The sequence below is a fragment of the Vombatus ursinus genome, unplaced genomic scaffold (assembly GCF_900497805.2).
Source record: "Vombatus ursinus unplaced genomic scaffold, bare-nosed wombat genome assembly UNPS02014791.1, whole genome shotgun sequence".
NCBI lineage: Eukaryota > Metazoa > Chordata > Mammalia > Diprotodontia > Vombatidae > Vombatus > Vombatus ursinus.
This window is the reverse complement of record NW_020954569.1, coordinates 63,812,992-63,828,597: the sequence shown is the minus strand read 5'-3', so window position 1 is coordinate 63,828,597 and position 15,606 is coordinate 63,812,992. Positions and strand designations below refer to the sequence as shown.

At 42.2% G+C, this 15,606-nt stretch overlaps 1 protein-coding gene across 2 annotated transcripts in view; it reads left to right on the top strand.

Annotated features, from left to right (window-relative positions):
• LOXHD1 (lipoxygenase homology domains 1) overlaps positions 1-15,606 on the top strand; it is a 272,249-nt gene that overhangs the window by 122,015 nt on the left and 134,628 nt on the right. For both annotated transcript variants that reach the window (XM_027869011.1, XM_027869010.1), the window contains exons 15-18: positions 4,352-4,428; positions 8,041-8,237; positions 11,263-11,455; positions 12,835-12,995. In XM_027869011.1, coding sequence (XP_027724812.1) covers positions 4,352-4,428; positions 8,041-8,237; positions 11,263-11,455; positions 12,835-12,995 — 628 coding nt within the window. The remainder of the gene's footprint in view (positions 1-4,351; positions 4,429-8,040; positions 8,238-11,262; positions 11,456-12,834; positions 12,996-15,606) is intronic.

Sequence of the window (15,606 nt, the reverse complement as noted above, 5' to 3'; positions counted from 1 at the left end):
GTCTTGATGGCTTTTCAATTTTCTGGAGTCATCTGTGGAAATAGTGACACTCCAACCCTCAGGAGAAGTAGTACCTTAATCCCTTAGCTGCTGACACCTTAGTAAGAATTAGTTGACAGCTAGCTGAAAGTAAGGTCTGAAACGAATAAGGCATCTGGTGGTGGTAAGGGGTCCAGGAGGGCCGGGGAGCCAGGCAGGACTTGGTTTTGTTGTCGGGAGATTGTAAACTCTGATTGCAGGGACCGTGCCCTGTGTATATTTGTGTCACGGAATCATAGACTGTTAATATTGTCACAGGGGGCATCATCTGACACATTGTTGCAGTTCAGGCATCATCTTGGGTAAGGGGTTCTTAATCTTATTTTGTGTCATAGCTTCCTTTGGTGGTCTGGTGAAAACTATGGACCTCTTCTTAGAATAATTTTTTTTCCTTAATAATATTTTGTTTTTTCCAATTACATGTAAAGATAGTTTTCAACATTCATTTTTGTAAAATTTTGAGTTCCAAATTTTTCTCCCTCCCTGCTTCCCCAACCCCCTCCTCAATATATTTCCACATTAGTCATGTTGTGAAAGAAGAATCAGAATAAAAGGGGAAAACCACAAGAAAGAAAAAACAAAAAACAAAAAAAAGTGAAAATAGTATGTTTCCATGTACATTCAGACTCCGTAGTTCTTTCTCTGGATGTGGATAACATTTTCCATCATGAGTCTTTTGGAATTGTCTTAGATCCTTTCATTGCTAAGAAGAGCCAAGTCTATCAGTCAGTCATCACACAATGTGGCTGTTAGTGTATACAATGTTCTCCTGGTTCTGATCACTTCACTTAGCATCAGTTCATGTAAGTCTTTCCAGGTTTTTCTGAAATCCACCTGCTCATTATTTCTTATAGCAAATAGTATTCCATTACTAGAATAATGTTTTTAAAAGCTCAAAATAAAATACATTGAATTACAAAGGAAACTAAAGGTTAGTCTAATTTTTGTCCCATCCAAGTTCATGGATCTGAAACCCAAGTTGAGAACCTCTGATCTACTGCAACCCCACTTCAATGAGAGATAAGGAAACTGAGGTCCTGAAAGGGCCCAAGATCAGAGGTAGTAAAGTTTGGGCAGGTAGGTAGCACCATTGTGCACAGAGCACTGGGCCTGGAGTCAGGAAGACCTGAGTTCAAATGAGGCCTCATATACTTACTAGCTGTATGACCCTGGGTAAGTCACTTCACCCTGTTTGTCTCAGTTTCCTCATCTGTAAAGTATGCTGGAGAAGGAAATGGCAAACCACTCCAACATCTTTGCTGAGAAAACCCCAAGTGGGGTCATGAAGAGTTGGAAATGACTGAAACAACAACTAAAGTAAGAGGCAGGCCTCCAGGACGCTGGTCTTCTCACTCAAAGTCCAGACTTAGGAACTCTTGTCACTAGCCCATTTTCTCCTCAGGACTTAATATGGAATTCATGATGACTAGGAGACACTTTATATGCTTGTGGAATGAATAAATGAATTTTGGGGATGAGCGGCGTCCTCATATAGTGAAAAGATTAGTCAGTATTGAGTCAAAAGATCTACTATGTTTAAGTACCAAGACTGCCATTTACCAGCTGTGTAACTTTGGACAAGTTCCTTCCCCAGTTTGAGCCTCAGTTTTCTCATCTGTAAAATGGAGATAATAATACTTAAATGATACATTCACAGGAAAATGTTTTACAAACCTTAAGACAATATGGTTACTAAGCACTCTGCACTATGGATTGGCAGATAGTAATGAACTTTCAGTAATGAACCTCATGACCAAGGAGTTAGTTATCTCTCCATTAAGGGCATAGTTAAGTTTTGATGGAGGTTATCTACCTCTCCATGTACAATCCTTTAGGGAAAAGTATGGAAGTAGGGTAGGAGGGTTCAAATAAGGGAAAAGTCTTTGGGGACCTTTTTTAAAAATGTACCTAGGTCTCAATACACTTGAGGGATAGAATGACCAGATGTCTCACGTCTGTGAGACTGATCTTAGGTTCTGTCTCAGGGGGCAGATAGCTCTGAGGTAGAATCAACCAGCTGTGGTTTGCCAGAACTGTGGGACTTGGCAGATAGCTAGGATCACCAATCATTCCAATTATGCCCAAATATAGGAAGGATCTATGACTTCATCAGGGGAGGAGAACTCTCAATGTAAGAACTTTCCCCACCAATACAGATCACCACCCCATCACCTAGGGAATTGCTTGGGATAAAAAGAGGCAGCTAGGTGGCATGGTAGATGGAGTGCTGGGCTTAGAGTCAGGAAGCCAGAGTTTATATTCTGTATCATACACTTATTTATATATATCTCTGGGCAAGTCACCTAACCCCTCTCAGCCTCAGTTTCCTCATCTGCAAAATGACAGTGATAATAATAGTACCTGGCTCATAGGCTTATTGTGAGGATCAAATGAAATAACATATATAATGTGTTTATCAAACATTGAAGCGATCTATAAATGCTAGCTATTATTATAAAGGGACTTGCCCATGTAGGATTTGAAGCTGACTTTCCTGACTCTAAGGTCAGAAGTCTATCTAGGTCATTCCAATTATGTAGCTACATAAATCATAAGAGCTGATCACCTAAACCAAAATTGTTGAATGAATGAATGAATTTTTAAGGTGAAAAGCATCCTCATATAGTGATAGCAAGTCAGAGGATCTATGGTATTCAAGTCCTAAGACTGATATTTACTAGCTACTTCACTTTAGACAGGTTACTACTTGTCTAATTCTATCAGAATTCTGCTATTAAGTGTGCAAATGTAGCCCAAGTGATTTTTTTTCTCTTACCTCTCTCTGCCTATCCAAATAACACCCATCCTTTAGGATCCAGCCTATCTGATCCCTGAAGCCTTCCTTCCATGAGCACTCCAGCTTACACAGATCTCTCCCATATCACTCTCTGCCTTCTTATAACACAATTGTATAGCATCTTATATTGGTGTCTAATTACTTCATGTGTACTGTGATCCTGGCTGGTCTTTGAATGTGACCCTCCATCCCCGGACTCTAGCTTTTCACTGGCTGTCCCCTCATCTTCATCTCCTGTCTTCCTTTCAAGTCCCAGTTAAAATCATTCTTTCTACAGGAAGCCTTTCCCAAACCCTCCTAATGCTAGAGCCTTCTCTTTGCTGATTACTTTCTCCTGTTTATAGCTTGTTTGTATGTAGTTGGGTGTGTATTGCCTCCCCTATTAGACAGGAAGCTCTTTGAGTGGTGTTGGTTTTTTTTTTTTTGCTTGTTTGTTTGTTTGTTTTTTGTCCCTTTGTATCCCTGCACTTAGCCTAGTGCTTAGAACATAATAGGTACTTAATAAGTGTTATTGATCACTCTTTTCCCATTGTGAGTGTAATAATTACTAATGACAGCTTATGTCATGCTTTGCAGTTTATAAATTGTTTTATACACCCATTTCATTTCATCCTGTCAAAAACCCTAATGGGTAGTAGAGGTATTACTATTCTTATTTCACAGATGAGGAAACTGAGGCACATAGAGAGAAAGACTATGAATTGTCCAAGTCACACAGTGGTAAGGTGGATGTTTGAAGCCGCCCTCTAACTTGAGCTCCAGGGCTTTTCCTGTATTTCAGCTGCCTCACCTGGGGCAACCCCATTTTATTCTTTCTAGTATCCCCTGAAATTTCTAGCATAGGGCTGAGCATACCATAAGTGCTTAATAGATGTTTAATGAATTCAAATATTCCAGTGACTCTTCCTCCCTTCTTCCCCTCTTTCACTCATACCATTTCTTCCGCCAGAGTTAAAGAATAAATGGATAAGCATTTATTAAGTGCTTACTATGTGCCAAATGTGACTGCTCTTGCTTGGTTATAAAAACATCAAATCATGTAGCTAGAACAGGAGAGTTCTAGACTACCTAGTTGAACCCATTCATTTTACTGATAAAGAAACTGAAGGTCAGGGAGGTTGTGATGTACACAAGGACACAAGGTAGTAATCATCAGATGAGGAATTTGAACCTAGGCCCTCTGATTCCAGTTCTAGGGGCCCTTCCACCGAACCACGGCTGCCTCCTAAGGCTCTGCAGGGCAAGAACCATACTTTGTAGCTCTCTGGTGTCCCTGCAATGCCTGGCATAGTTCTTAAGGATACCATAAGTCTTTGATAAATACTTAATAAACTGACACTTTCCAATGTCCCTCCTTTCCTGATTTCTCTCTCCTCTGTGGCTCTCCATCTTTTTTTTTTCTGGAGAAGTCATAGCATGATGCCTCTTGCTCTATCCCTAGTCTGGTCAAATTTCTATGTGTCCCCCTCCCAAGGGTGCTTTTGAAGATATAACTTCCCTTTATTCACACACCAGATGGCTTGACAGGGATCAGGACGACGGCCAGTTGATCCGGGAATTATTACCGAGTGGCAGCAATGCAACGTTAAAAAGTGAGTTATCCCTGGGGGACGGGGGCCACTCCTTTCTGAAAGGTTGTGTAGAGTGAGTGTTCCTGGGGAAGGGTAGTGACTGCGCTGAGTGGAAATCGGATGACTTCCCGGGTCAAAGAGGAGCTGTGGCCTTTGAGAAGGAGGTAGAGGAGAGGAGGGGGAGAGAAGTCATGTTGGTTTCATTTACTGGGAAGCAGAGGGGGTCAGGGTGGGGGAGGACTTAGGGAAAGCATTCTGAACTCCAAATTAGGAACCTGGGGTCTGGCCTGGGCTCTGTTGCTAGTTAGCCATGTCACAGAATGGAACAGAGAAAGAGTACAGATCAGGTTTGGGCTTACTGCACTAATGTCCATAAGAGAGGGAAGAAGGTTTGGACTCCAAGCCCAACAACAGGAAAGAGTAACTTAAAAATGATAATGGTTAAGTAAGGCTGTGAATCTGAGGGTGACTTGCTTCTAGCCTAGAACATAATGGGTGCTTGATGCTCATCAAACAGTTGGTGAAATTTTTTGTTTATTTGGGGGGGGCAAGGCAATGGGGTTAAGTGACAGGTCCAGAGTCACACAGCTAGTATCAAGTGTCTGGGGTCACATTTGAACTCAAGTCCTCCTGACTCCAGGGCCAGTGCTCTATCCACTGTGCCACCTAGCTGCCCTAGTTGGTGAATTTTAAAGACCTTGAAAGAGAGGAACCAGCCCAGTACAGAGGGAAGGAAAGGGAAAGAGGGAACAAGCATTTATTAAGCCAAGCACTTCGCTAAGTGCTTTACAAATATCTCATTTGAGCCTCACAGCAAGGAGGTAGGTGCTATTATTACTCCAATTTTACAGTTGAAGAAGCTGAGGCAAGCAGCAGTTAAGTAACTTGCCCAGGGTCACATAGCTAGTGAGAGTCTGAGGTTAGACTGAAACTCAGCATTAGCTTAAGAGTCGGAGGACCTGGGATTGAGTGTTGACTGCTACTTAATAGCTTCAGGATAAGTTATTCAGCTTCGATTGCCTTATCTATAAAAATCTAATAACCATAGGGTTGCTTGGTGGAGATAATATATGGAAAGTATCATATGATATGAGCTCTTCACTTGATCCTCAAAGCATCTGCCTCTGAAGAATGCAGAGGAGATGGTGTTCCAATTTTACATTCAGCCAGTCAATAAGCATTTATTAAGCACTTGTTGAGTCATTTCAGTCACGTGACCCCATGTGGGGTTTTCTTGGCAAAGATACTGCAGTGGTTTGCCATTTCCCTCTCCAGCTTATTTTACAGATGAGGAAACTGAGGCAAACAGGGTTAAGTGATTTGCCCAAGGTCACACAACTAGTAAGTGTCTGAACTCATGAAGATGAGTCTTCCTTATTAAGCACTTCCTGTGTGCCAAACACTATGCTAAGCACTGGAGATTCAAAGAAAGATAAAACAGGGTTTAGGCTCTCAAGGGGCTCACATTCTAATGGAGTGACAACATGCAGATAACTATGTCTGTATAAGATATATACAGTGTAAATGGGACATAATCTCAGAAATGAGTCTAACAATAAACATTGGGGGTGGGGGACTAGGAAAGGCCTCTCATTTTACAGATAAGGAAACTGAGTTCCTGAGGGAGAAACGCCCTAGGCCAAACAGTAAATCCAGGACTCCTGGTTCCCATCCTTGTCCTCACTTTGTCACAGCTCATTGTGTCCTTGCCAGAGGTGAGTGACAGCTCCTGGAACCCCTGGAATCCTCAGCTGGGACAATGGAATTTGGGTAGACAGAGGATGGAATTCTGAGGAGCCCGTCTTCTTCTCACGTTCTGCTAGTGTTTTCTAGGGAGACAAACGAGGCCGCTTTCTAAAGGAGGCCTCTGGGCCTCTCGAGCAGCTGGCTAATTTGAGCTGGGCCCAGGGCCACCCTTTGTGCTCGCAGCTGTCTCGTTGGCTATTTTATTGGGGCCTACCTCGGAGGACTGGCCCCCTGGGGAGCTCCATTTCCCTCACATGAGCTTCCCAACAGGCAGGTGCTGGGGATGGCAATAAACTCCCAGAATTAGTCAGAATTAGTGTTACTTACTATTTTTATGCCTCTGTCTTATTTTCTCACCAGAGATCCTCTTCCTGAAATCAACAGATGGGGCTTTAGGCCCAGGTTGGGGATAAGACTATGCCTTAAAAATGCATAATCACTCTGTTGCTCAGTGATGGTAACATTAGCATAGTATATACTTTTATTATATAATATTTTATTGTAGAACATAAAATATATTTTATTGCAAAGCATTGTACAATACCAATATAATAACATTTTAACTATTGAGAATTTAGCTATTTGGTAATCTCATCAATCTGAAATAGTTAAGCACTGGAAAAGGAAGAGAGTAGGTCTTTGAGAGAGCTGGTATAAAGCGTAGTGGATAGAGGACCCAACCTGGAGTTAAGGGGATCTGAGTTCAAATCCGGCCTCAGACACTTACTAGCTGAGTGACCCTGGGGAAGTCACTTAATCTCTGTTTGCCTCAATTTTTCATATGTAAAATGGGGATACATTGGGAAAGTGGTAAAATACTACAATATTTTCCAAGAAAACACCATGGACAAAGTCCACAGGGTCACACAGAGTTGGACATGACTGAATGACTGAACAACAGTAAGGTCTTTGAGTAGCCAAAAGTAGACATCACAAAATCCAAGCACTAAAACTCATACATATTATTCAGAAGAGAGTCTTCCAGACCCTCACTCACAGCTGATTTACTCTTAACCTGCAAACAGTTCTAACAGATGGGATAATCTGCTTTTTCTGACTGGAGATGATTAGAATGATGGGAAAGAGTCAGCGAAACCTGGAAGCAATTATATTGACAGCTATGAGAAATAAAGCTAACAGTTTGACATCAAAGAAGGAAGTTAAAAAAAAAAACTATAGAAAGGCATAAGAAGACAAGGAAGTATGAAATATCAGAAAGATTTACATAAAATGGTTTGAAAGAGTTTTGGTACTTGGTAGAATCATTAACTAGCCAGAAAAAACTCATCTCCCAAAGGTTCTGGACAGTGGAGTTTTGATTGGAATAACTGACCTACATAGAGAGATTTTTTTTTCTTTTCAAAACACTTTCACGTCTACAATCTAATTTTACTTTTATAATAATCCTATGAAGTAGATAGAACAGGTTTCTCCATTTTGTAGATGAGGAAACTGAGGCCCAGAGGCATAGTCTAAAGAGTATTAGACTCAGAATGGACAGAACTAGAGTTAAGTCTTGGCTTTGCCAGCTTCTGTTTGGATAGTCATTGGTAACCCACTTCCTCTCTCATTGGTAAGTCATTTCCCCTTTGTTTGCTCATCTACAAAAGGAAGAGGGTGCATTGGGGCTCTTTAGGGTCACTTCCAGTTTTTATATCTCATGATTCTAAGAAACGAAGGCAATCACCTAAGGTCTTAAAGATAGTTAACGTAAGAAGCTCCGTTAGAACTTAGGTCTCCTGACTTTAAAGTCCAGTGATTTCTCTCCCCTATGGCTTGGTCATGCCCTCTGGTTATATGAGTGCCTGTGGAGTATAACGGGAGATATACAAGAACTATGCTCTCCATCTATTCTCTGAACTAACGCCCTCTCTCTCGTGCTCATAGACTTCCGCTATCACATCAGCATAAAGACAGGAGATGTTGGAGGCGCTAGCACTGACTCTAAAGTCTACATCAAACTCTATGGAGAGAAGAGAGACACCATCAAGCAGATCCTCCAGGTCTCTGATAATAACCTGAGTGACCATTTTGAGCGTAGCCGAGTTGACGAATTCACCCTTGAGACTATGGACATTGGAGAGGTAAGTCTTCTTCCTAGGCCTATGTACTGATATGACATTTAGCCTTCCTCACACCGCTCTTGTCCTGCCCAACACACAGGCATCAGTTCTCAAGATGGACAATATCTATGATGGTTTACTTTTATGTTGTTGTTGTTATTCAGTTGTTTCAGTCATGTCTGACTTTTCGTGACAGATAAGGGAACTGAGGCCAACAGGGTTAAGTGACTTTCCCAGGGTCACACAGCTAGTAAGTGTCTGAGGCCAATTTGAACTCAGGAAAGTGGGTCTTCCTGATCCCAAGCCCAGTATTCTATCCACTGCACCACCTAGCTGCTGTCTTACTTTTATAGAAAACTTCAAAGTTTACCATGAGTACAGTTATCCCTTCCACATCAAGGGGGTTGGGGCAAGGTGCCCCCACAATCTGGAAAATCCACATAAAATTTTTTGGCCCTCCCTTTGAACCAGAGAAGCAGTCTGAATTATTATGGTACTAAAAGATAAAATATGTTGATACTACATAATACTATACATATATTTTATGCATTTCTGAGTTTCTAAACTTTTTCTGCATCCTTTGTTGGCCTTTGCATGTCATCTGTGACTCCTGCAAAACTCCAAAAAAATTCCCATTTAATTTCTGATGCTGACCCATGATACATCAAAACCTCGATGGGGAAAGTCACAGTGTGGAAGGGATAACTGTATTACCTTCATGAATCCCACTTGATGCTCACGATCACTCTTCGAGGGGGATAGTGCAACTGTTAGATTATCTCCGTTTTGCAGATGAAGAAATAGATGCAGTCAGACCCAGGACTCAAATACAGACCTTTGGAGTCAGAGCCCATTGTTATTTTCACTTGTATTGCTCCCCTGCCCCTTCCAAATTCTCTCTCCCTAACTTCCTAACGGAATCCTGTTTTGGTAACAGTATTAAACTTTCTGAAGGCTGGACTAGAGCACCGGAAGAGCTGGGCACAGTGGTGAATTAACCACTTGGATCCAGGCTTTGGTTAAGGTGGGAAAGGATGAGGTAGCGGCTATGATACTTAGTTTACTTTATCCGTAACGAGTCAGGAGCAGCGTTCCCAGCTCCTGGATCCCAGCAGGCTATGTTGAGAAGGGGCATTGAGGTGCCAGGGGAGATGATGTCAGGAGACCAAAGGGATCACGCAGCGAGCTGAAACGGAAGGCAGAGGAGGGCTGAACATGCATGGCCTGCTCCATAATTTTGTTGACAGGCAGCTTTGGTTAAATCTTCTTCCTGCGCTTTAGGCCCTCCCCTGAAAAAGCCCGGGACTATCTCTTCTATCCCATCTAGTCCTGCACTCAGGCCTGCCCCTAAACAAAATTACAGAGAGGCAATGTGGCCTAGACTCAGAGAATTGTAGATGGAGAGTGAAAAAGGACCTTGGAGGTCATCTAACATCTTCATTTTACCAATGAGACTCTGAGGCTAAGAGATGTTAAATGACTTGCTTAAGTTCATATAAATAATAAACATCAGAGTCAGAATTTGAACTCAGGGCTCTTGCTTCCAAAGTTAATTCTCTTTCCCCAATACCGTGCAACCTCTTACCAATTCCCTTTCTATTGTGCTGCTCCCACCCTACCTGAAACACCCAACACCCTCCTTGCTGTTTCCTTCTCCAATTAAATCTGTCTTTTCAGAATGTCTCCATGAGAGAGTTATACTTTGCACCTTCTCTCTCACTGTAGAATGAGAGGCTTTGTCCCAAGTGCAGGGTTTGTGGTTGTAAATGGCTGGGGCAGGCTATGGACCTAGCTTACTGTCTTGAGCCTCTGAACACACACACCACACAAACAGCAGCTTCCACCTCTGTCCCCAGGCAGTAATGGCAATGCCCTGACTCATCTAGTCCAAACCCTCCCTAGGAGTGAAGGCTACTAGGTGGAGGCTTAGGGAGCCCAGAGACTCATTCATTGGGGGTAGTCTGGGACCTACCAAATCCCTTCCTGCTCCCCCCTTTTGGGTGTCTCATGACCTCAGCGAGGCTAACCGCATTTCTGAGGTTGGTGCCAAAAGGTATAACTCAGAGCAGTATCTGAAAGGCTCCCCGTCCTGTCTCCTCAGATGCCAAATGGAATTTTGTGGCTGGATGTCGGAATGTCATTGCTGAGTGGGTGGTCCCTGAGAACTCCCTGAGAGGGAGCGGAGGGGCTGTAGAGAATGCTCTGACCTCAGAATCATGAAATCAAAGCTCTAGCCTAATTCTGCTGCTAACTAGCTGTGTGGCAAGTAGCTTAACAGCAACAAATGGGGTAGCTAGGTGGTGCAGTAGGGGCAGCTAGGTGGCTTAGTGGATAGAGCACCGGCCCTGGAGTCAGGAGAACCTGCGTTCAAATCCGACCTCAGACCAAACACTTGACACTTACTAGCTGTGTGACCCTAGGCAAGTCACTTAACCCCAATTGCCTAAAAAAAAACAAAACCAAAAAAAAGGGCAACGAATCTCAGTTTCTCTTTTGGTAAAATGAAAAGGTCTCTGTGTTCTCCAAAATGTCTTCCAGAGCTTTCCTTCTGCTCCTTAGCAGACAGGTGATAGAGGTGCCGAATGAGACATACATTTTCATATATGGCCAATATGTTGGCTTTTTTCCCCTCAACTCTATTTGTTGTAAGGGAGGGTTTCTTTTTAGGGAAGGGTGAGTTAATGGGTAGTTTTAGAGATGCAAAAGAAAAGAAATGAAAGAATATCAATAATGCATTTTAACATGCACTGAAGGAATCAGAAATTCAGAAAAATAGGGCAATTTTGATGCTACTTTGTTAAATTTAATAATACTTTAAGAAAATCCACCAAATTGTATATGACAATTTACAATTTCAGATGCTCCCCTCCTTTTTTATTCTTCTTGGTCGACTGAATGTGTTTGGTTTTGTTGAAGATTATAAGTTTATAATAAAAGAAAAATAAAAACCCAAACTGGGGTGCCTTCTAGCTTAAACATTCAGTGGTTCTATAAGGTGGGCCTCACCAGCTCTTGTCCCTACACTTAGTCCTGAATTTTCTTCCAGATCAACCAGCTTATCATCGGCCATGACAGCACAGGTATGAGAGCAGGCTGGTTTTTGGGCAGCGTTCAGATTCGGGTGCCCCGCCGAGGCAAGAAGTACACATTCCCTGTCAATCGCTGGCTGGACAAGAACGCAGCTGATGGGCGCACAGAAGTGGAGTTGTACCCCAGTGAGGTCGAGGAGATTGAGAAACGTAAGCAAATAGGAGGTCGGGGTTTTTTGCTCAGTAGGAAAGGACAAAGATCATTGTATTGGTCCACATCCTTAAGAGAAGGTGCTATGTAGAGGTAATATCTGTAAGGGATTCTGTTTGGTTCTCACATAGACCATCTGTGAGAGACAGAACATAGGATAGTGTCCTCATTCTACAGACAGGGAAGTAGAGGCCTGCGTAGGCGAAACAGTTTACGTAAAAGCCAGATGATGGCTGACATGATGTGAAGAGGCACCATCAATTAGTCACTCAATCTATAAATATTTATTGATCACTTAGGGTTCCCTCAAAACTGTTTTAGATATTATAAGGAATACAAAAGAAGGCAGGATAGCATTCGCCTTCACAAGCTGCAACCAAATCCAGGGAGTCACCAGCCTAGTTCAATCTCTTATTGCCTCAGACCTGGATTCTTGTAATGACCTCCTAAATGGTCTCCTTGCCTCCGTTCTCTTTCCCTTTCAATCTATTGAGTATATCACGGCCAGATCGATTTAATTGAAACAGCAAAGTATAAATCCTTTCCTCAATCCTTCATTTCCACAATCACTCTAAATATTTAGCCTTATCTTCAATTGTTCTTTTTCTTGAACTCTCTGTTCCAGGCAAACTGAGCCCTGTACTATGAAATCTTCCATAGTTTTTCTCTGACATTTCTGTTCACCTAGAATGTCATCGCCCTTCCTGCCTAGTCAAGGCCCTCCCAATGGAAACCTACTGTGACACTAACAGCTGTTGATTAACAGGCAGATTCAAAACCATGATCTGTTGCAATTGTCTTCATTTTATAAAACTGTAATACCTCTAAAATGTTATTTGATAAAAGTGAGTTTTTGTTGCATTTGTAAGATTTAATGTCAACAGAAAGCAACTTAATAGTGATTCAGTAGAAGTGGTAAATCTTTCTATCCAAGGAAATCAAAACAAAACAAAACAAATCTCACTTGGGCTTAAGGTCCAGCTCAGATGACCTCTCTACTGTTCTTCCTTTTCTGGCTCACACTAATCTCGCCTTATCAAATCCTAGAGCATTTTCTGTCAATCAACAAACATTTATTAAGTGCTTTTATGCACTACGTCACGGTCTGGGGACTTGGTTAACTTCTCATATGTGAATCTGTCCTTTCCTCCCAAACTAGACTATAAACTCCATGACCCACCTGGTCTTATTCTTCTCCATGTCCCCCACAGAGGCTAGCACAAGGCTGGACACATAGCAGCTGCTCAATGAATAGCTGTCTGTGGATTGGCTGTCTGTCCTCCAGAGTCCTGGTCACCCTAGAGGGTGACAGTTCCCTCTCTAGAGTAGGGTTTCCTTCTCTCTAAACTTTTGTCTCCCTCCTTTGGCTCTGGCCTAGTGATCCATTATGAGGTGGAGATTGTGACCGGGGATATGGGCAACGCAAGTACCAGTGCCCGGGTCTACATGCAGATCTATGGGGAGGAGGGCAAGACTGAAGTGCTCTTTCTCAAAAGCCGTTCAAAAGTCTTCCAGCGGGGAAACAAGGACACCTTTCAGGTACGCATTGTAGAGGGGACGCAGGGTGCATGGGTAATGGATCTGATGCCAGGACCAGTTGAGTCCTCAGAAAGCCTGGGATGGACTCACTGGGGGTTGTCTATCCCACCTCGGTCCAGACACCTTGGTCCATTTTGTAAGGTCACTACCTAAGGTACCAGTGGGGTCATGAGTCCTTCAGATCACTGGAGGGGGTTATCTCTCATAGGTCTACCAGGGACCCATTTCCCAGTCAAGGCTTGGGGTCATATGTCATGGTGGACTTCTCATTTCCTTTTGCTAATTCTTGTATAGAGTTGTGCAGGGGAATGGTGTGTGTGTATGTGTGTATGTGTGTGTGTGAGAGTACATGTGTGTGTGAGAGAGAGACAGACAGACAGACTTGGGGAAGAAGGAGGGCTGGTGTATATATATATATATCATATATGTGTTATATATGATATATATACATACATGCCATGTGTACATGCCTATACTTTCCTACATGCACACATACAGTGTAAGATAATATTTATGCAGTACTTAACATAGTTCCTGGAACATAGTAGGCACTATATAAATACTAGCTATTATCATCATTATTATTGATTATGTGATAATGTACATGTATGGAGGCTCATTGTACTATATTGTCTAATTATATGTAGAGATGACTCCATACATTGTATGCTTATTCCTGCTGTGGCTGGGGTGGGTAGTGTGGGGAGATAGATGAGGGGTCTAGGATGAGGGGAATGAATCCTGACACTAACATAGCCTTGAAGAAGTGCATGATCAAGGGTACTACAGAAGTGATTTACTAAGAAGTCCCTTGTTGGCTTGAAAGAGTAAATTCATTTTCCCCCAGGGCTTCAACCCTGTCTCTCAGGTTATAATTTTCATATGGGGAGAGTCTCTGTTTCTATATTGGTACATATATACATACCTATGTCATATAGAAAGATATATACATATATGCATACTCATGTCATATAGAAAAAATATATAACATCTAAAATATACAGCATACATACAAGTGTGTATGTATGTATGTATGTATGTATATAAAGTATGCTGGAAAGAACTCTAGGATGGTAGTTTCTGACTTCTAATCCCTGCTCTGACACTGTGTGACCTCTTAGTTTCAGTTTCCCCTGCTGTGAAATGGGCACAAATGATCACTTACCTACTTGCCTCCAGAATCCAATGAGAGAAGTTTTAAAAATGCTTTGAAAAGTTAAAAGAAATATATAAATTCAATTATTATTATTGTTATGGTGTTATTATTGTTAAGAGGAGTGTGGTGTGTGAAAGCCATGAAATTATTATTATCATCATTATCATTATTATTATTATTATTATTACTAGATTAAGAGGATATGGTATGTGAAGGCCAGGAAATAATTCATCCTCATTATTAATCAGGCCTCATTTGAATATAGTGACTAATGTGGCCAACCACATATTAAATAGGATGCCTTTGAGGGACGTGTCACAAAGATGACATCAGAGCTAGATGATGGAGCCGATGAGAAAGCGCCAAGACAACGAGTTGACGACCTCCTATGGCTTTGGCCCTAGGGCAGCCACTGGGAGCTTCATGAGAAAAGAATTGACTTTGCTTTGCTCACAGAGTATTTGGGGAGATAAATCCAATAAATGTGAAATAATTGTGAACTGTAGAAGATACCATGGAATCAAGTAGCACACATTCCAATTCAGACTCTAGCCTCTCAAAAGTTAGAAGAGGGAGAACAGAGGCTGGAGTTACGAGATGAGAGGACATAGGCCTGATTTTTTGTTTGTTTTTTTGGTTTTTTTTTTAGGCAGTTGGGGTTAAGTGACTTGCCCAGGGTCACACAGCTAGTAAGTGTCAAGTCTGAGGCCGGATGTGAACCCAGTTCCTCCTGACTTCAGGGCTGGTGCTCTATCCACTGCACCACCTAGCTGCCCCAAAATGATCAGTCATTAATTTTTTCCCCTTCTACCTCCTTTCATCCATAGAAGATTCTTTTTTGGCTACGCAGTTGGGGTTAAGTGACCTGCCCAGGGTCACACAGGTAGTAAGTGTCAAATGTCTGGTCTGAGACCAGATTTGAACTCAAATCCTCCTGATTCCAGGGCCAGTGCTCTATCCACTGTGCCACCTAGCTGCCCCCAGCTCTCTGATTTTAATGATGAGGAAACTGAGACCTGAGAAGGTCAAGTGACTTGCCCAAGGTCACACAGGCAATAACCATCAGAGTGGGAATTTGAACCCAGGTCAAATGAGTTAACATATGTAAAGCACTTTAAAAAACCTCAAAATACTGTAGTATAAAATGCTAGCTAACTAGCTGGGTCTAGCTAGGTTCTCTGAAACCCTAGCCAGTGTTATTTCTATGGTGCCATGCTTCTTAGAGCAATCTTTCTGCTCCACCATATCATCAGGGAAGGCTTCAAAGAAGAGGTGGGGATTGAGCTGACCCTTGAAGGATGGGGAGGATTTCTAGAGCAGAAGGAAGAATATGACAGAAGTGAGGCAAGAAGAAAAAGAAAGAGTTTGGCATATGTACAGGATAATAAGGAGATCAACCTACTTAGAGTAGAGGATTTCTGTAGTGGGAGAAAGGTAAGTGAGGTAAGGACAAAT